The sequence below is a fragment of the Scyliorhinus canicula genome, chromosome 9 (assembly GCF_902713615.1).
Source record: "Scyliorhinus canicula chromosome 9, sScyCan1.1, whole genome shotgun sequence".
NCBI classification, from domain to species: Eukaryota; Metazoa; Chordata; class Chondrichthyes; order Carcharhiniformes; family Scyliorhinidae; genus Scyliorhinus; species Scyliorhinus canicula.
In genome coordinates this window covers 185,093,641-185,115,764 of record NC_052154.1, presented here as the reverse complement: position 1 = coordinate 185,115,764, position 22,124 = coordinate 185,093,641, and the positions used below count along the sequence as shown (strand labels likewise).

Genomic DNA, 22,124 nt, shown 5'->3' with positions numbered 1-22,124 from the left:
GAGCCATGTGGCCAGAATTAGAAGTCAAATAAACTACTGTTGTAAAGAAGCAAGAGCTGAAGCAGAGGGCGATCAGTGCACACGCAAATGCTAAAGAACTGTTCTCAGAATGAGGAAAAATTATTTCACCCAGGGTTGTGAATTCTACCCCAGAGGATAGTCAATATCAATCATTGGATACACACCTTAAGGCTGAGATGATCAGATTTTTGGTGCCTTAGGATCAAGGGATTATAGGGAATGAGTAGGAAAATAGATTTGAAGGTGACGATCAGCTATGATCTTGTTGAATGGCAGGAACAGGCTCTGTGGGATGTATAATCTACACTTGCCCCTATTTCTCATTCTTACAAATGATCAAACTATGATTCAGAGTTTATTGGTGTCTTGCTGTTGACTATCATATCTGTGAAACTTGGCAGATAAGACTCTTGACCCACCATGTGTGAATAAAGAACAGCACATTGCAGAACTCAGCAGATACGTCTGCTGGGAGTGATGCAGGTGCTTCTGGTTGTGTGAAATTCATCTTCATTGTATCTGCAATTTCATGTGTAATTTATGGTTCCTATCGATCATAATTTACCTGTTAATTCATGCTTGATTTATGTGGATACTGATTTGTGTTCAAGCAAATGCTACAATCTTGCTCGTGATACCTTCATTTTGAGGTCATTCAGTAAATTTATTTGGTTTATGGTTCCTGTTTGGGGATTGTAACAGATTGCAGCTTCAACACCTTGATTTCGTGCCCGGATGTTCCTGACAAAGTCTTTCTGTGTTCGCTACCTTCTGGAATGAACCTTCTGTATTTTGGTTGATCACAAGCCAAGGTCTCTCCATCAGTTGGCGGGAATGTTTTATGTTTTCAGGGAGGCTTTGAGAATGTTCTGTATCGCGTTTCCACTGCCTTTCTGGGATTCCCCTACAGCGTTCAAGTTCCGAGAGTTGAGTTGTGAGCTGGTTGGAAGAAGACCATAGTTATAAGTTAACAGCACATAAGGATGCCATTCAGCCCATTGTGTCTGTGCTACCTAAAAAAATGAAAAACTAGTCACCCATTCTCATCCCACCTTGCAGCACCTGATCCATAGCCTTGCAGGTTATAGCAATTTTGGTGCAGATCCAGGTACATTTTTGAATGAGTTAACGGTTTTTGCCTCCACCGTCAAACCAGGCAGTGATTTCCAGACACCCACCACCCTCGGAGTGAAGAGGTTTTTCCTCAAGTGGATTTTAGGATCGACTCGGCACTGTGGGGTCAAAAGTGAGGTACTGATTGCTAAGTGTTGCCATGAGGTCTTGTGCTTGTCTCACTGACGAGAAAGGGCGGGAGATTGAAGCAAGGTTGTACTCAACATTTCATGTTCCATGATGGCTCCTGTGCAGTCAGCTCCCTGAGAGTTCTTCACTTTGAAATGAAATGAAAATCGCTCATTGTCACGAGTAGGCTTCAACGAAGTTACTGTGAAAAGCCCCTAGTCGCCACATTCCGGCGCCTGTCCGGGGAGGCTGGTACGGGAATCGAACCGTGCTGCTGGCCAGCTTGGTCTGCTTTAAAAGCCAACGATTTAGCTCTGTTGTCTATCTGTTATTGTTTCTCCTCACTTAATCCTCACTTCTGCACATTTCAGTACCCCTGATTCTAACAGTTGGGGCATTTTACCCAAAGTTGCAAGTAAATTGTTAGTTTAAACACGCTCTGCCTTCTGATTCAAAGCCTATCCTCAATCTACCTTGTGAGCTCTGGTAAAGATCTGGATGTAAATTTTTCTGTCAAATATGGCTTCAAATCCTGGTTTGACATCTAGACCACGTTTCTGCATTGGACTACATTGGGGTGGGGGGGAAAGAGACTCTGCTTCTGTCCAAAATCTGCTGATGTACTTTTTTTCTTCATCTGCAACTTGCAGAAAAGATCTGGAAAAGCTTAAATGTACATATTTTCAAGTTTGCCTCAAATTTCCAGACTCCTTAAACCTTTCTGGTTAAGACCCAGTTGCCAAAAGAAAACGTGCACTGCAAGTCAGAGACGGTGCTTGTTTTCTTTTGGCAATATTTAAAGCATCTCTGCTCTGTCTGCCATTCCCTTCTACTATAACCTACAACCCTCTGAAATCTCCACATTCCTCCAATTCGGACCTCTTGCACATTCCTGATGTAATTTGCTGTAATACTGGTCTTCACGCCTTCAGCTGGCTAGAACCTAAGCTCTAAAATTCCCTCCCCAAATCTCTGCCTCTCCTCCCTTGTTAAGATATTTCCTAAAACCTACCATTAGAATAAATGCAAGATTGCTAAGTTTCAAACAATTGTAAGAATTGTTTTAAACTGTGCTGGTGATTGGCAAGTCCACTCTGACCAAAGCATTACCATGAAGAATTATAGGCTCCCCAGCCTTCCCTGGTTATTCAAAAAAGACACTAGGCTTAAATGTAGTTTTTGTTTGCAGAGAACTGAGCCCTGTGATCCCCAAGTATGAATGCATGTCACTTCAAGCAAGCATAAATGAGCTCAACTGATTATTTATAATTGATTGTTAGTGTAGCTATTAGCCTACATTGTTCGGCAAGTGTTGCCAAATTGTGGAATCACAAATAACTGTAGGCATTTTGTTTTGGGTTTTACAAACAAGGACTGGTTGAGAAGGTGCTTTTTCAAAAAAAAAAAGAATTCCTCTCAGGATGTGAGGGTTGCTGGCTAGGCTGACATTTGTTGCCCATTCCTAATTAACCTTGAAACTGGCGGTGAGCCGCTGCCTTGATCTGCACTTTGGAATCTACCTTTTACCAACAATCAAAGGAACTTGCTGTTTTAGTTTGAATAGCCAATTATTGGGTTGCAAGGCCAGGTTTAAGCAGGTTATCTCTGATTGCAGTTAATGTACCACTGAGATATGTTCCGTTTTTGACAATTAATTTAAGACCACATCCTCCTGCTGAGGTGCACATAAAAGGCACTGTGACCTTTGTAAAGAAACAAAACATGTTCTTCTGGTCTCCCAGGCAACAATGCTCCCTAAACCAATAGTCAGCCAAAAAATCTCTCCTTCACCCTAGCTCCATGTGGAAATCAGAGAAATGTTGTAAGAACGTACCTTATTTGAGACATTTCTGATCTCCGCTCTTCTTCCCCATAGGATGGCTTGATGAAAAGCCACAATGGATTCCCTGCAAAGGTCCATGATTAAAATAGCAGATGGGCTCCAATCCTGTCACCAGGGCCCAAACATTGAATGAAGCACTTAGTTTCCAGCGGGTGATCTTCCTGCCTGCTCAAGAGCAGGTTAAAATGGAATCTGTGGGAAAAGAGCAGGATAGTGGTAAGTTCCCCTGGAGACTGTCAATTCCCTCTTAGTTTCTGCCTGTATAATTCTGTTCAATCTAAAAGCAAGCTATGTTGAGCTGACCAGAGAAGAACTATGGAGATTCTTTTATGTTTTTATGAAATGGGACAGTATTCAAATGAATATGAAAGTCACCTTTTTCCACATGGATCTTGATTGTCCCTCTTTTTTTTTTGAGAGTTGTAGATACAGTTCCATTGCCATTGATATCTGGAACTGTCTACAAAATCTTTGAAAGGGACTGAGTGCATCAATTGTTAAGAATTAGTTGTAATTTTTGATTAATAAGATAATGGTCAATGTGACCTGGCGACCTTTGTCCTGGAAATAGTACTAGCAGGAAAAACATTAACATACAAAGGCCGAGGCAAAAGAGGATCTGCAAATTGAGAAAGTTCTGGAAAACAAAGTGTGCCATATCGGGAAGGTAACACAGTGGAACCCTGTTTACATGGAAGTTGCTGTCTCTTGAAGGAAGAGGACTGGAATTCTTCTTGGAAGAACTGGGGCTGAAACTGGGAATGCTAACTAAATATGGGTTTATAGAGTCAGTGCCATTCCAGGAACAAATGTAATTTAATTGTGTGGTCTTTTAAAAGGTGTCTTGATTTTCCAATGAATTTGGGTATCTGAAATTATTTTACATAGTTATTCTTTGATGCTCTAAACCCCCTCCCCACCTAATACTTTTAGTTAACCCTAGTAGTTTAGAGTTCAGTGATTTTTGTTTTGTGTGTGTAATTGTAATCTGCATTGTGTGTATAATATTGTATCCAAAACTGTCCTTCCCTCAGGGTTCTCACTGCTGTAACTTTAATGTTTTTTGAGACTTTGAGAAAACCTGTATGTGTTTTGAAGTTTGGGCTGCAGGATACATCTCTATTCTCTTTCTGCCTTTCTTGCTGTTAAACTACAGATGGAAACCTACTCCTTTGCAAGTCAGCCAAGATTTAATAAGATGGTCATTGCGATGTTGTGACTTTTATTTGGGTAATTTTGCTAATCAGTTTCATTATCATTGCTTCCCTGTGAAATCTGGTGTCTCATTTCACATTGATTGTACAAACATAAAAAAAATTCCTTTCCCTCTTCAAAAGGGACAAATCTCACAGCCAGTCTACAAAGTATAACGTTGTCAAAGCACCAGGTATGAAACTTTAGCTTGCATAAGAAAAAGGAGATATTTTAAAGAGTGGTGAAGCCTCTGTGTTGGGTAACTGGTCTTTAGGGACATTCTAGTTACTACTTTTCACTGTATGCCAGATCTGGGATTCAGTGTAACATTTGATTTGAATTATTGTCACATGTACAATAATTCAAATCAAATGTTACCCTGAATCCCAGATCTGGCATAGTCCTACTGAAATTAATTTCATTGAGTTCAATTTTTAATAAGTTGTATAGCGATGCATGTGGAGGGATGTTTACTTTAGATGTGTCCAAAGAGTCAAGGTGTTACACCCTTTATTTCACAATTAGCTTATTGATTTTTATCAATATTCTTTGAATGAAATGAAAATGAAATGAAAATCGCTTATTGTCATGAGTAGGCTTCAAATGAAGTTACTGTGAAAAGCCCCTAGTCGTCACATTCCGGCGCCTGTTCGGGGAGGCTGGTACGGGAATCGAACCGTGCTGCTGGCCTGCTTGGTCTGCTTTAAAAGCCAGCGATTTAGCTGAGTGAGCTAAACCAGCCCCTGATACGAGCTAACACTAGTGTTTTCTCATGCTAATTGTCATAAAGTTATTAGAAAGAACGAAACAAAATTGTGCCGGATATGGAAACCATATAAAACGATTGCAGAAAATTCCGATATTGGTTTAATTATTTTTAAACCAATTTGTTGGCTTCACAAGTTAATTATTGGAATAAATTAATTTTAGGGTTAGGGTTTTAGCAAATTTTAGCAAAAGTTTATTTGCTGAGCTATTTTTGTAAATAAGTGCCTGTAAGTTGAAGTTGATCTGTGTGACTACAGCTTGTAGCTGTAGTAAACATGTTGAAACATTTAATTCACACCGAATGTATTCACTTCCAATTTCACTATTCATGCACTATTCCAAATATTATGGGGCTGGTTTAGCACAGGTCTAAATCGCTGGCTTTGAATGCAGACCAAGGTAGGCCAGCAGCACAGTTCAATTCCCGTACCAGCCTCCCCGAACAGGCGCCGGAATGTGGCGACTAGGGGCTTTTCACAGTAACTTCATTGAAGCCTACTCGTGACAGTAAGCAATTTTCATTTCATTTCAAATTTGAAGATGTGTTTCGCTTCTGGAATGCAGTGGTTAGTGGGAGGGGAAGGGAAGGATGTTCAGAGGTCAAATTGATTCAATTTTTTTCCAGGTCTTTGGTAAGGAGGAAACCTTGAAACTTCCAACTTTGACTTCCCTAAATCATCATCAACTAAATATCACTTATTTGACTTAAATTCGCCATATGAGTCTGAAACTCTATACAGTACTTATTAACAATTTGTAGGACTAGGTAAAATCTGCACTAATTCATTTCCACTCATGTTTAATTCAAATTTTTCAAAACTCCACATTAAGTAGCTGAAAGCAGTACTCCAGTATTATTTGTTATCTCAAGTAAACTTAAACCTGGGAAGCCAATGTGCTCTGATTTTCATACAAGATCACAAGTCTGGAGAGGGTATAGTGCCAGAAGTAAGTGCGGCTGATCCTCCCAAATGAATTGCATGCAGAAATAATAATAATTTATATATCCAGTCAGTGATCATTCTATCAAATGATAGCATATGCTTTCATGTGTTCTTATTAATGGCCTGATTCAGATTGGCCACTCTGGGAAGGTATTCGACAAAGACTGTTTCCTGTTAAAGTAAATATAAAATAGCCATGGAGCTATTCAAGAAGAACAGGCAGTTCTTCTGATACCCTCGCTAATATTCCGCTTGATTACCACCACACAAAAGAGATTCATTGTTTATTTATCTTCTAGAGACCTTGCAATATACAATTTGGCTGCATTGTTTTCCTATAGTGATGCAGACAAAAACTAACTGGCAGCCTATTTTACACCATTGTTGCTTCTACTGGCTTCAGCTGATGAAACAGACAACTCAGTCGCAATGTGGATTATACACAGTAAAATCTTTAGCACTGCTGCCTCACAACTCCAGGGTTCCGTGTTCAATCTGGCCTCAGGTGACTGTCTGTGTGGAGTTTGCACTTTCTCCCCATGTCTGCGTGGGTTTCCTGTGGGTGCTCCGGTTTCCTTCCACAGTCCAAAGATGTGCAGGTTAGGTGGATTGGCCATGATAAATTGCCCCTTAGTATCCAAAAGGTTAGGTCAGGTTACTGGGTTACTTAGAACATACAGTGCAGAAGGAGGCCATTCAGCCCATCGAGTCTGCACCAACCCACTTAAGTTCTCACTTCCACCCTTTCCCCGTAACCCAATAACCCCATCTAACCTTTTTTGGACACTGAGGGCAATTTAGCATGGCCAATCCACCTAACCTGCACAGGTCATGCCTCACAAGCCTTATTGAATTATTTGAGGATGTGACGAGACTCATTGATGAAGGTCGGGCAGTGGGTGAAAATGAATGAAATGAAATGAAATGAAAATCGCTTATTGTCACGAGTAGGCTTCAATGAAGTTACTGTGAAAAGCCCCTAGTCGCCACATTCCGGCGCCTGTCCGGGGAGGCTGGTACGGGAATCGAACCGTGCTGCTGGCCTGCTTGGTCTGCTTTAAAAGCCAGCGATTTAGCCTTGTGAGCTAAACCAGCCCCTCGGCCTCGGATGTGGCGTATACGGATTTCAGTAAGGCATTTGATGAGGTTCCCCAAGGTAGGCTCATTCAGAAAGTTTGGGGACATGGGATATGGGGAAATTTGGCTGTTTGGATACAGAATTGGCTGGCCGAAAGAAGACAGCGAGTGGTAGTGGGTGGAAAGTATTCCGCCTGGAGGTCGGTGACCAGTGGTGTCCCGCAGGGATCTGTTCTGGGACCTCTGTTCTTTGTGGTTTTTACAAATGACTTGGATGAGGAAGTGGCAGTTTGCCGATGACACGAAGGTTGGTGGAGTTGTAGATAGTGTTGAGGGCTGTTGCAACAGGACATTGTCAGGATGCAGAGCTGGGCTGAGAAGTGGCAGATGGAGCTCAACCTGGATAAATGTGAAGTGATTCATTTTGGAAGGTCGAATTTGAATGCTGAATACAGGGTTAAAGGCAGGATTCTTGGAAGTGTGGAGGAACAGAGGGTTCTTGGAGTCCATGTACATAGATCCCTCAAAGTTGCCACCCAGGTTGATAGGGTTGTTAAGAAGGCGTATGGTGTGTTGGCTTTCATTAACAGGGGGATTGAGTTTAAGAGCCACTGCGGTTTTGCTGCAGCTTTATAAAACCCTAGTTAGACCACCCTTGGAATATTGTGTCCAGTTCTGGTCGCCTCATTATAGGAAGGATGTGGATGCTTTGGAGAAGGTACAGAGAAGATTTACCAGGATGTTGCCTGGACTGGAGGGCATGTCTTATGAAGAAAGGTTAAGGGAGCACGGGCTTTTCTCACTGGAGCGAAGAAGGAAGAGAGGTGGCTTGATAGAGGTGTATAAGGTGGTGAGAGGCATGGATAGCCAGAAACTTTTCCCCAGGGTGGAAATGGCAGTCACGAGGGGACAACATTTTAAGGTGATTGGAGGAAGGTTTAGGGGCGATGTCAGAGGTAGGTTCTTTACACAGAGTGGTGGGTGCCTGGAATGCACTACCAGCAGAGATGGAGTCCGAGTAATTAGGGACATTTAAACGACTCTTGGACAGGCACATGGACAGCAGTAAATTGAAGAGGTGTAGATTAGGTTGAGCTTAGATTAGGATAAATGGTTGGCACAATATCGTGGGCCAAATGGCCTGTGCTGTACTGTTCTATGTTCTAAGAATGTTCCCAATGGTGGGGAAGTCCAGAACTAGGGGTTCTAGTTTGAGGACAAGGGGCAACCCTTTGGACTGAGATGAGGAGAAATTTCTTCTCCCAGAGAGTGGTGAATCTGTGGAATTCGCTATCACAGAAAGTAGTTGAGGCGAAAATATTGTGTAATTTCAAGAAGGAATTAGATTTGGCTTTTGGGACTGAAGGAATATTTGGGGGGGGGGGGTGGAGGCAGGATCAGGGTATTGAACTTGATGATCAGCCATGATAATGCATGGCCTCCTCCTATTGTCTATGTATAACTTTGTTCAAACCAGGGGCTACTGCTGTATGACAGTATACATTATATTAATTGAAACCTATCTACAAAATGTAGATAACTTCTAATTGCGAGTCATTATGATTACTAATTATAAAATAAAATCACCATTTATGTTCAAAAATTGTGTTTAGCTGTAAGTAAACGGCTAAACTGCCATTCCTGCACAAAAATGTGAATAGTTATACTGATTAATTTCACATAGAGCAAATTAACATAATGGTTTTTGTGTCTCCGATTCCCTTCGGATGAAAGGAACTAAATCCATTTTCACCAAAGTAGATTATTAATAAAAAAGGACAATTTTGTTAAGTGGAACAGAGAACTTCTGCCATACACCATACAGCTTGACCTTGTGTAATCACGAGTCTCTTGAGATCATTGATTTTTACCTCCATTACAATGCAAGCATTATAATTCTCACCGAAGGCACAGAAGTTATTCTTTCAATGCCTGCAATAGAGAATATATTTTTAAATTTAAGACTTTTTGACAGGCTTATTTTTGTACATGATGTATATTTTGCATTGAGCAGTAAAGATCACTTGCACCATTCCTCAAGGTTCATAAACTGTGAAAATCTGTGTAACGGTTCAATTTGCAAACCAGATTGTACAGTATATTAATAGTTACAAGATAACACCTAAGACGGGTGCAATATTAACCTACAATTTTTCTCTGCTTATCAGCATTTTGAACCATGTAGAGCCCAATTAAAATCAAACCTTATTTATTAGATAAACAAACTCTGTGACTGACTCATATTTTGCATGTTACCGCATCACATTTTCCACTACCTATTATTGATTGAGGGCTTTTTGTATTTTCTTGTCTTTAAATGGAGGGACTACCATGTTCCTTAATCCATTACACTATAGAGATTAATAGAATAACTATCGTAATGAATGATTAGAAAATGGTGTAGCAATGACATCAGCAGCTAGGTGCTAGACACTTAAGGGAATAGGATGAACAGCCTCCATGCTGTCTGTGGGAGACATAAAGTGTTACATAAAGTGTTAATAAAACTGTTTGTAACCAGTACCAGAATAAAACTATAGTCTCTTTAGATAAAATGGGTCACACATACCCGAAGCCAGCAATCACGCCACCAGTACATGAAAAGACACCAATCTAACGAAGGGTCAGTGCTGTTCACGGGAACTAGTGTACGAAAGTGCAAGAAAACCTGGTAGCAGTAAGAATAGACAAACCTATTGAATAAGGATGCAAACTGAAAAGCAGGAATGATGCCCTTCCTCGATGAGTGTCATTGCCAGTACAGTGGTTAGCACTGTTGCTTCACAGCGCCAGGGACCCGGGCGGATTCCCAGCAGTCACTGTTTGTGCGGAGTTTGCACGTTCTCCCTGTTCCTGCGTGCGTTTCCTCCGGGTGCTCCGGTTTCCTCCCACAAGTCCCGAAAGATGTGCTGTTAGGTGAATTGAACATTCTGAATTCTCCCTCTGTGTACCTGAACAGGTACTGTAGTGTGGCGAATACGGGATTTCAACAGTAACTTCATTGCAGCATTGGTGTAAGCCTACTTGTCGCGCTAATAAAGATTGTTATTATTCATCACCCGTTTGAAAGTATAAGGGCCTGCAAATTGACCAAAAGTGGAAGATATGGAAGAAACGCTTCTGATATTGAGCACCATCAGGCCTAAAGAGCAGAAGCATGGGTTAATTTGTTCCTTTATACCATTATAGCTGACAATGTCCACTTAAGAGAAGGGTGGAAAAGACCTTTGCAGACTTCAATACATATTTTAGCCGGAAATCAAGCATCATGATAGAGCTCACTGACCTGTTTTGCCTCGCTAGCTCTTGCAATGTGGGGCACTCTGATCCTATTTGCAACAGTATCGTACAATTTGCACTTCCGTTGTGGGTGTGGGGGGGGGGCGGTCACTATTTGGTAAGCGAGTCAGGGCATGCAAATGAGCCAGCACTCTGTCGGAGCGAATTGCGAGCAATTCCCGGCCTGTTGGGTGTTGCAGCGTTGGTGTAAGCCTGCTTGTGACTCTTAATAAAGATTTTTATCGTTCATCACCCGTTTGAAAGTATAAGGGCCTGCAGACTGACCAAAAGTGGAAGTTAGACAACATTGGCTGAGTACGTACTCGTGCGACTCAGCCAACATTGTCTACCTCATACGCTGCAGGAAAGGATGTTCCGAAGCGTGGTACATTGGCGAGACCATGCAGATGCTGCGACAACGGATGAATAGACATCGCACGGCAATCACCAGGCAGGAATGTTCCCTTCCAGTCGGGGAACACTTCAGCAGTCAAGGGCATTCTGCCTCTGATCTCCGGGTAAGCGTTCTCCAAGGCGGCCTTCAGGACGCGCGACAATGCAAAATCGCCGAGCAGAAACTTGTAGACAAGTTCCGCGCACATGAGTACGGCCTCAACCGGGACCTTGGATTCATGTCGCATTACATTCATCCCCCACCATCTGGCCTGGGCTTGCAAAATCCTACCAACTGTCCTGGCTTGAGACAATTCACACCTCTTTAACCTGGGGTTACCCCTATCTCTGGATCTGTAAAGACTTAATTACCTGCAAAGACTCTCATTCAAAGCATTGTCTTGCATCTTTGACTTTGTCTATATATATATGTTACTGGAACCTACCTCTTCATTCGCCTGAGGAAGGAGCAGTGCTCCGAAAGCTAGTGATTTGAAACAAACCTGTTGGACCGTAACCTGGTGTTGTAAGACTTCTTACCATTTCTTAAAGCAGAGTAACGTGCAATTTTCCAATCAAAAGAAATGCTTCCTGAATCAGTGAAGACCTCAATGCATCTTGAGACATTTATACTTGGGGCACTGGCAATGCTCCCCGCTACCACTTCTACACCCTGGTCCTGGGGAGTTTGTCACTCTTTAATTTTACGAAGTGCCATTACTTTTTCCATTACTGTAATCTTGCTTAGGTTAATTTTATCTCCCTGGCCTTGATTCAATAATAACTTCTGACAGCCTTTAACATGATACAACGTTCCAAGGCTCTTCACAGGTTTCTACATTTGTTTGCCTGTGTGCACAGAGATGAATGATACTGCAGAAAAACGTCAAGCAGTTTTGGCGTTAACTTTAATAAACAAATGAGCATGAGTGTTCTTACTTATAAGAGAAATAAAAACGATCGGGGTGCGATATTCTGGTCACACTGCACCAAAAAGGTATCTCGCTGTGGTGCAATGTGGCCGGTGAAAGCCGGGAGACCCCGCTCCCATGATCCGCCTCATGAGATTGTTGAAAGGAGAATCCCGCCCACAATGGGCGTGATCAGTATTTTGCAAAAATGCATATGAGAGCGAACAATAAGCCTTACTCTAATGTGCAGATTCCCGAGGTCCCTGAGGCTTGGAATTCAGTCCCTTCACCTGGGGCGAGTGCCGTTCAGCACTGGTCCCCACAAACGGGGACCAGACGGAACGGCACTCGTGGAGGTCTCCTAGGAGATCGGGTGGCCCCCAGCTGCATGCCCATTGGGCAGGGTGGTACCCTGGCAGTGCCATCCTGGCACTGCCACGGTGCCCAGGGGACACTGCCATGGTGCCAGGTTGGCACTACCAAACTGGCATTTTTTGCGCATGCATGATTGAGGCAGATTTTCCCACTGTTGAGGTTAGAGGGTGCGGGGGGGTTGCCTGGGACCCCCCCATGTTGCGTTTGTTCGGGCTGGGTTAGATGTTGGGGATTTTATTTGTGGGCCTCGGGAAATAGAGTCTCCATTTTTAAATGGCATCTCGAGCGCTCGCTACAACAGGGAATTCCGGCGAGCAGAGCTCCCCGGTGTTAAAAAAAAGGGGCTATGGGCGGCCTCGGCCGCACTTTCCCCGTTCAGGCCCCTTATTCAACACAAATAGAATTGAGTAGCCCATGTTTCCTGGCACTGCAAGAGCCCTCAGTCTTTTGAAATATAAAATACTGTTGCAGTGTGCGAACAGTAACATCCTGCAAATGTTTGAAATAGTTCTATGCGATCTCATTGTCACAAATTTTATTTTTTGGCTGTCTTTTTCTAAAATAAAATGTGGATGCTACAAAGAATAAATAACAATATATGAGCAAATAATCAACTACCTTATATGGGAAAATTGAACGTGTTGCTCAGTGCCACATGAGCGAAATAACATTTTAATGGAATGAAGGACTATTCTGCATAACTTTCAAGTTCTATGGGCAGTTAATTAAAAATACTGAATTAATTCAAATTCAGTGGGAATCTGGTGTTTGCACAATTATAATTAGAAAGTCAAATAAATGTGCTGGAGACATTCCAGTGATTTAAATATTCTGACGTACTAAGTCGAATATCTTATGATTCACGAGATTATTTTAATAAAGACATTATTTTGCAGTTCTGAAATGGGATTAAAAAAGAATTAAGAACCAAAACTATTTTAAAGGAACATGATGAGGAGTGGATTATTAATTAGCTAAAGTCATCTCATGAAGCTGTCAAGAAGAATCTTCAGACTGCTATTTGAAACAGTAGAATTAGAAAATGGACAGCTGGAGCAATAGGAAAACAGTAAGAAATTGAGCTGCAATATTCTACTCCACTGGGGCTATCAGATAATCAACGCTGACCAAAAAACTGGAGCTGCCTTCAGTGCTTTTTGTCATTGGTTTTGAATGTACAAGTTAGGCCATTCAACCCGTCGAGCCTGCTCGGCCATTTGATAAGATCATGGCTGATCTGAATGTGGCCTCGATGTGACTTCCCTGAGTACCCCCTTGTTAGTCAAGAATCCATCTAATTCTGCCTTAATATTCAAGGACCCTGCTTCCACCGTTGTCTTGGGAAGAGAATCCAACAGTGTCACAATTCTGGAAGAAAAAAATGTATTTCAACTGTGTCCCCTAGTTATTGTCTCTGACAAGGAGAATTATCCTTTCTACATCCACTCTGTCAAGACCCCGATGTTTCAATATGGTCACCTCTCATCTTATCGGTCCATTGTATACAAGTCCAATCTTTCCTCATAAGACAACCCTTTCATCCAAGGAGCTCCTACACCTTATTTTGTGATCTTATTTTGTGTCACAAACGATGATGTTGCACGTTGTGAAATATATTCTGAAAATCTTAGTCCATCATAACTCTTCTCCACGTTGCTTATAGTTCTCAAAGAACTCCAATTGCATTAGTCAAATACAATTTCTGTTTCACAAAGCCATGTTGACTTGGCCTGATTACATTGCGATTTTTGAAGTGACTTGCTATACTTTTGTTTATAATAGTAAGAAGTCTTACAACGCCAGGTTAAAGTCCAACATGTTTGTTTCACACACTATCTTTTGGAGCACTGCTCCTTCCTCAGGTCCTGAGGAAGGAGCAGTGCTCCGAAAGCTAGTGTTTGAAACAAACATGTTGGGCTTTAACCTGGCGTTGTAAGACTTCTTACTGTGCTCACCCCAGTCCATCGCCGGCATCTCCACATTTTGTTTATAATAGATTCTAGCATCATCCTTATGCCAGATGTTAAGCTCACTGGCCTGTAGTTTTCTGGTTTCTGACTCCCACACCTTTCTTGAATGGAGGAGTCATTCGCTATTTTCCAGTCAGATGGGACCTAGGTTTTATAGTGTCATACTGTACTGTATTGGATGGACTGGATCCCTTCCCTGTCCATCTCCAGTGATATTGTCATTAGACCAGTAATCCAGAGACCCAGAGTAATGCTCTGGAGACCCGAGTTCAAATCCCACCATGTGAAATTTGATTTTGTTTTTTTAAATCCGCAATTAAAAGTTAAATTAAAAATTAAACGGTGATCATGAAACCACTGTCGTAAAAATGATTGTTGTAAAAATCTTGTAAACTGCCATCCTTAACCTAGTCTGGCCTAGAGAACTCTATTCAAATGTAATTAAGAATGGTCTAGCTAGCAAGCCAGAAATGAATTTTTATAAATGCAACATTGATGTCAAGGCCAACTTGATCCATATGTGGATACAAAAGCTGATGCCTGAGACCTGAAAGCAAATGACAGAACCTGAAATCAACATCAGTAAGTAGGTTGTTGATGAGCTGCTGTTGCTTATGGCTCCTTCCATCACTTTCCTGATTGGGAGGAGTCAAATCAAATTGCCTTTTACACTTCTAAACTCCAATGAATACAAGCCTACACAGACTTCATCAGCAAATGTGTGGACGACTGCGTGCCAGAGAAAGCAGTAAGTATGTTCCCCAACCGGAAACCATGGCTCAATCGTGAGATTGACTCCCTACTGAAGGACAGGTCTGAGGCGTTCAAGTCAGGCATCCCTGACCTATGCAAGAAATGTAGGTACGACCACCGCAAAGCCATCCAAGATGCTAAGAGAGAATATCAAAACAAGCTAGAGTCACAGACAGACTCTCGGTAGTTGGGGCAAGGACTAAACAACATAATGGGCTACAAAGTGAAGCTGAGCAGTACCTCCGGCAGCAGCGCACCCCACCCAATGAACTCAATGCATTCTATGCTCGGTTCGAGCAGGTAACCAACAATTCACTGTTGTGAGCCCGAGCAGCTCATAACTCACCCATACCCACCATCACAGCTTCCGAAGTCAGATTGGCCTTCATGAAAGTGAACCCTCGGTAGGCGACAGGCCCAGACGGGATCCCTGGTCGTGCACTCAGAGCCTGCACTGACCAGCTGGCAGATGAGTTCGCGGACATCTTTAACCTGTCCCTACTCCACTCTGAGGTCCTCACCTGCTTCAAGAAGACCGCCATCATACCGGTGCCAAAGAAGACCAGGCAAAGTGCCTCAATGACTACCGTCCGGTGCCCTGACTTCAGTCGTAATGAAGTGCTTCGAGAGGTTGGTCATCCTCCATGCTCCCAGAACGCCTTGATCCACTGCAATTTGCATACCGCCACAATCGGTCCACAGCAGACACCGATTCCCTGGCCCTACACTCATCCCTAGAGCATCTCGACAACAAGGACTCCTACATCAGATTCTTATTTATTGACTACAGCTTCGCCTTCAACACCATAATCCCAGCCAAGCTCATATCAAAGCTCCAAAACCTAGGACTTGGCTTCTCACTCTGCAATTGGGTCCTCGAATTTCTGACCCACAGACCACAATCAGTAAGAATAAACAACATCACCTCCACAATAGTCTTCAGTACCGGAGCCCCGCAAGGCTGCGTACATAGCCCCCTAGTCTACTCCCTGTACACACACGACTGCGTGGCAAAATTTGGTTCCAACTCCATCTACACGTTTGCTGACGATACGACCATAGTGGGCAGATCTCGAATAACGACGAGTCAGAATACAGGAGGGAGATAGAGAACCTCGTGGAGTGGTGCAGCGTCAACAATCCCTTCCTCAATGCCAGCAAAACTAAAGAGCTGGTCATTGACTTCAGGAAGCAAAGCACTGTACACACCCCTGTCAGCATCAACGGGGCCGAGGTAGAGATGGTTAGCAGTTTCAAATTCCTAGGGGAGTATATCTCCAAAAATCTGTCCTGGTCCGCCCACGTCGACGCTACCACCAAGAAAGCACAATAGCGCCTATACTTCCTCAAGAAACTAACAAAATTCGGCACTCTTACCAACTTTTACAGATGCACCATAGAAAGCATCTTATCTGGCTGCATCACAGCCTGGTATGGCAACTGCTCGGCCCTAGATTGCAAGAAATGCAGAGAGTTGTGAACACAGCCCAGTCCATCACACGAACCTGTCTCCCATTCATTGATTCCATCTACACCTGCTGCCTGGGGAAAACGGACAGCATAATCAAAGACCCCTCCCACCAGGCTTACTCACTCTTCAAATTTCTTCCATCGGGCAGGAGATGCAGAAGTCTGAGAACACTCACAAACAGACTCAAGAACAGCTTCTTCCCCGCTGTTCCAGACTCCTAAACGACCCTCTTATGGACTGACTTAATTGACACTACACCCCTGTATGCTTCATCCGATGCCGTTGCTTATGTAGTTACATTGTGTACCTTGTGTTGCACAATTATGTATTTTCTCTTATTTCCTTTTCATTGCATGCACTTAATGATCTGTTGAGCTGCTCGCAGAAAAATACTTTTCACTGTACCTCAGTACACGTGACAATAAACAAATCCAATCCAATTCAAGCCTATATTGCCCAAGCTTTCTTCATAAAACAATCCACCCATTCCAGGTATTTGTCTAGTAAACCTTCTCTGGACTGCTAACGCATTTACACCTTTCCTTGTTTAAGGAAACCAGTACTGTACACAATATTCCAGATATGGTTTCACTAATGCCATATGCAACTGAAGCATAACGTCTCTACTTTCCCTCACAATTAATGACAGTATATTAACTTTCCTAATTACTTGTTATACCTGCCTTTGTTATTCATGCTGGCTGATTTAGCACAGGGCTAAATCGCTGGCTTTGAAAGCAGACCCAGGCAGGCCAGCAGCACGGTTCAATTCCCGTACCAGCCTCCCCGAACAGGTGCTGGAATGTGGCGACTAGGGGCTTTTCACAGTAACTTCATTGAAGCCTACTTGTGACAATAAGCGATTTTCGTTTCATTTCATTCATGCCATAGGACACCCAGATCTCGGCTCTGTGATGTGTCACCATTTAGATAATTACTTTATTCTTCTTGCCAATGTACTCCATTTTCCAGATCTTTGCCCACTCCTATAACCTATTATAGTCTCCTCAGCACGGTAGCACAGTGGTTAGCACAGTTGCTTCACAGCTCCAGGGTCCCAGGTTTGATTCCTGGCTTGGGTCACTGTGTGGAGTCTGCATGTTCTCCCCGTGTTTGCGTAGGTTTCCTCTGGGTTTATCAGGTTTCCTCCCAGAGCCCAAAGATGCAGGTTAAGTGAATTGGCCAAGCTAAATTGCCCTTTGTGTCCAAAAAGGTTATGTAGAGTTACAGGGATAGGTTTGGGGTGCTCTTTCCAAGGGTACCGGTGCAGACACATTTTTTCTTCAAAAAATGAAGTGCCAACTTAGTTGTGATGATCAACTGCTTGCCTTGATCATTTTGATTTGAAGCAGTCAGATGACATGAGGTTCACAACTAATGCTGAGGATTCCCAGGTCCATTTGCATACCTTGGTGGATCTGTCTTTCCAGTGGAATTGGCACATTCGAGAATGATGGTGCATCAGGGATGTTAACTGATAAATATCAGTTAACATCCGACTTATCAGTTATCATAAGACTTTATGGTGGACAGTTGAGGAACAGTGGAGAACCTTCCAAGCGATTTTTCACAGTGCTCAGCAAAGGTTTATACCAACAAAAAGGAAGGACGGAAGAAAGAGGGAAAATCGGCCGTGGATATCTAAGGAAATAAGGGAGAGTATCAAATTGAAGGAAAAAGCATATAAAGTGGCAAAGATTGCTGGGAGATTAGAGGACTGGGAAATCTTTAGGGGGCAACAGAAAGCTACTAAAACTATAAAGAAGAGTAAGATAGAGTATGAGAGTAAACTTGCTCAGAATATAAAAACAGACAGTAAAAGTTTTTACAAATATATAAGACAAAAAAGGGTGGCTAAGGTAAATATTGGTCCTTTAGAGGATGAGAAGGGAGTTTTAATAATGGGAAATGAGGAAATGGCTGAGGAACTGAACAGGTTTTTTGGGTCGGTCTTCACAGTGGAAGACACAAATAACATGCCAGCGACTGATAGAAATGAGGCTATGACAGGTGAGGACCTTGAGAGGATTGTTATCACTAAGGAGGGAGTGATGGGCAAGCTAATGGGGCTAAAGGTAGACAAGTCTCCTGGCCCTGATGGAATGCATCCCAGAGTGCTAAAAGAGATGGCTAGGGAAATTGCAGATGCACTAGTGATAATTTACCGAAATTCACTAGACTCTGGGGTGGTCCCGGTGGATTGGAAATTAGCAAACGTGACGCCACTGTTTAAAAAAGGAGGTAGGCAGAAAGCAGGAAATTATAGGCCAGTGAGCTTAACTTCGGTAATAGGGAAGATGCTGGAATCTATCATCAAGGAAGAAATTGCGAGGCATCTGGATAGAAATTGTCCCATTGGGCAGACGCAGCATGTGTTCGTAAAAGGCAGGTCATGCCTAACTAATTTAGTGGAATTTTTTGAGGACATTACCAGTGCAGTAGATAACGGGGAGCCGATGGATGTGGTATATCTGGATTTCCAGAAAGCCTTTGACAAGGTGCCACACAAAAGGTTGCTGCATAAGATAAAGATGCATGGCATTAAGGGTAAAGTAGTAGCATGGATAGAGGATTGGTTAATTAATAGAAAGCAAAGAGTTGGGATTAATGGGTGTTTCTCTGGTTGGCAATCAGTAGCTAGTGGTGTCCCTCAGGGATCCGTGTTGGGCCCACAATTGTTCACAATTTACATAGATGATTTGGAGTTGGGGACCAAGGGCAATGTGTCCAAGTTTGCAGATGACACTAAGATGAGTGGTAAAGCGAAAAGTGCAGAGGATACTGGAAGTCTGCAGAGGGATTTGGATAGGTTAAGTGAATGGGCTCGGGTCTGGCAGATGGAATACAATGTTGACAAATGTGAGGTTATCCATTTTGGTAGGAATAACAGCAAACGGGATTATTATTTAAACGATAAAATATTAAAGCATGCCGCTGTTCAGAGAGACTTGGGTGTGCTAGTGCATGAGTCACAGAAGGTTGGTTTACAAGTGCAACAGGTGATTAAGAAGGCAAATGGAATTTTGTCCTTCATTGCTAGAGGGATGGAGTTTAGGACTAGGGAGGTTATGTTGCAATTGTATAAGGTGTTAGTGCGGCCACACCTGAAGTATTGTGTTCAGTTTTGGTCTCCTTACTTGAGAAAGGACGTACTGGCGCTGGAGGGTGTGCAGAGGAGATTCACTAGGTTAATCCCAGAGCTGAAGGGGTTGGATTATGAGGAGAGGTTGAGTAGACTGGGACTGTACTCGTTGGAATTTAGAAGGATGAGGGGGGATCTTATAGAAACATTTAAAATTATGAAGGGAATAGATAGGATAGATGCGGGCAGGTTGTTTCCACTGGCGGGTGACAGCAGAACTAGGGGACATAGCCTCAAAATAAGAAAAAGTAGATTTAGGACTGAGTTTAGGAGGAACTTCTTCACCCAAAGGGTTGTGAATCTATGGAATTCCTTGCCCAGTGAAGCAGTTGAGGCTCCTTCATTACATGTTTTTAAGGTAAAGATAGATAGTTTTTTGAAGAATAAAGGGATTAAGGGTTATGGTGTTCGGGCCGGAAAGTGGAGCTGAGTCCACAAAAGATCAGCCATGATCTAATTGAATGGCGGAGCAGGCTCGAGGGGCCAGATGGCCTACTCTTGCTCCTAGTTCTTATGTTCTTATATGATTGTGTGAGTACACCGACGTCAGGTTGTTGGTTAACCATTTCATGAATCGTTTCTCCCAGCTTGGGCACTAGTTCCGAGATGATATTGAGGAAGATTTTTCAAACTCAACTGGGCTGAACTTTCCCAAATTTAACAATCTTGCGCAGTGCAATAGCTGATGGATGTGTCTGATTTTGTTTTCCTTCTCTTCTGTACTTTAACATGGTTTATTTTCAATGGAACAACTTTCTAGGCCATTTATGAGGACGATTGACCACTATGAGTGTGTGTGATCCCCAAACCACACTCATGAATTTCTTTTACATTTCCGTCTCTGTTGAGAAGGAATTTTAGCCAGGGCATTGGCAGAGTCACCTGCTCCTCGTCAAATAATGTCTTATGATCTTTTACATTCACCTAAACAGGCAGGTGGAGCCGCTGTGCAATGTCTCGTTCCAAAGCACTTTCTCAATATTACACTGTGTGTCAGTTTGCATTACGTTTCCAAGCCCTGACGAGGACTTGAGCACATAATATATGATTCTGAGGCAAGAGTGCTATCGGCTGTCCTGCATTATCCTGTCTTAACTATTCCCGCTGAAATGTAATTGTTATCAACTTGCCAAATTCAATTTCCAGCACATCAAATTAGTAACAATTATCACTGCCTGTTGAACACGAGTTGTCAGAGGGGAAAAAAGCAATCAAATCCTCTCCAACTTCATACTGAGAGTTGAAACGTGCTCTTAAGCCCCCAAATATGGGCAGACTCTCCCAACTCGCGCTTGTTGCTCATTTGCTTAAGAGACTTGTAGAATTTTGATTTAATTAGATGTGCATGCAAATATTTTCACGTTGAACGAGACCTATCTTTTCAGTAAAAGACTATGCTTAATATTATGGGGAACTTTTGCTAAGTAAGTACTTGACTGGGTCTTTTTTTTTTCCAGAGAAAAAACCAACATATTCCATACAGGAATAGTAAATTAACACGACTATTGAAGGACTCTCTGGGAGGAAATTGCCAGACGATAATGATAGCTGCTATCAGCCCATCTTCTTTGTTTTATGAGGACACATATAATACCCTAAAGTATGCCAATAGAGCGAAAGACATCAAATCTTCAGTAAGTTTTGTGTGTGTTTTTACATACAGTATTTGTCAATTCATCTCCCATAGGAGAGCACATGGAAAGTAAAGCCCAATATATTCTTCTTGTGAAACAACATTATTGGAAAGATACCCTGATCAAGGTGCAGATGTAATTAAGTCCTGGCTAAAGTGGATTATCCATCTCTGACTGCTCGGGAGGATCCCATTCTCACAGTTATTATTCTGCAGCCAATTCGATTCACTCCGAGATAGGCACTGAATAATGCAAGGGCTATGGCCCCTGACAATGTTTCGGCAATAGACTTGTGCACCAAACCTTGCCGTACCCCTAGCCAAACTGTTCCAGTACAGCTTCAACACAAGCATCTGTCCAGCAATGTGGAAAATTGCCCGGGTATATCCTGTACACAAAAAGCCGGACAGATCTAACCTGTTCAATTACTGTCCCATCAGTCTCCTCGATCATCAGTATAATTATGAAATGGGTCATCAACAGCTCTGGGATGGCACACCCTTAACAATAAACTGCTCACTGACGCTCAGTTTGGATGCTGCCAGGGTCACTTATCTCCTGACCTCTTTACAGTCTTGGTTCAAACATGGACAAAAGGGGTGAACTCCAAAGATGAGCACAGTAAGAAGTCTTACAACACCAGGTTAAAGTCCAACAGGTTTGTTTCAAACACTAGCTTTCGGAGCACTGCTCCTTCCTCAGGTGAAGGAAGGAGCAGTGCTCCGAAAGCTAATGTTTGAAACAAACCTGTTGGACTTTAACCTGGTGTTGTAAGACTTCTTACTGTGCTCACCCCAGTCCAACGCCGGCATCTTCACATCATCCATAAATGAGGGGAGAGTGACTGTCCTTGACATCAAGGCAGCATTTCACCGAATGTGGCATCAAGGAACACTTGCAAAACTGGAGTCCATTTGAATCGGGATATAACCGGCTGGAGTCATACCTAGCACAAGGGAAGATGGTTGTGATTGTTGGAGGTTATTCATCTAAGTTCCAGGACATTACTGCAGTGTCATGTCCTCAGCACAACCAGCTTCAGCTGCTTCATGAATGACCTTCATTCCCTCAGAAGTGGGATGTTCGCTGTGCATTGTTCAGTACCAT

At 42.7% G+C, this 22,124-nt stretch overlaps 1 protein-coding gene across 2 annotated transcripts in view; it reads left to right on the top strand.

Moving 5' to 3' along the window:
- Positions 1-22,124, top strand: part of LOC119971954 (kinesin-like protein KIF18A) — a 111,924-nt gene that overhangs the window by 27,904 nt on the left and 61,896 nt on the right. For both annotated transcript variants that reach the window (XM_038808318.1, XM_038808319.1), the window contains exon 7: positions 20,841-21,017. In XM_038808318.1, the coding sequence (XP_038664246.1) occupies positions 20,841-21,017 (177 nt within the window). The remainder of the gene's footprint in view (positions 1-20,840; positions 21,018-22,124) is intronic.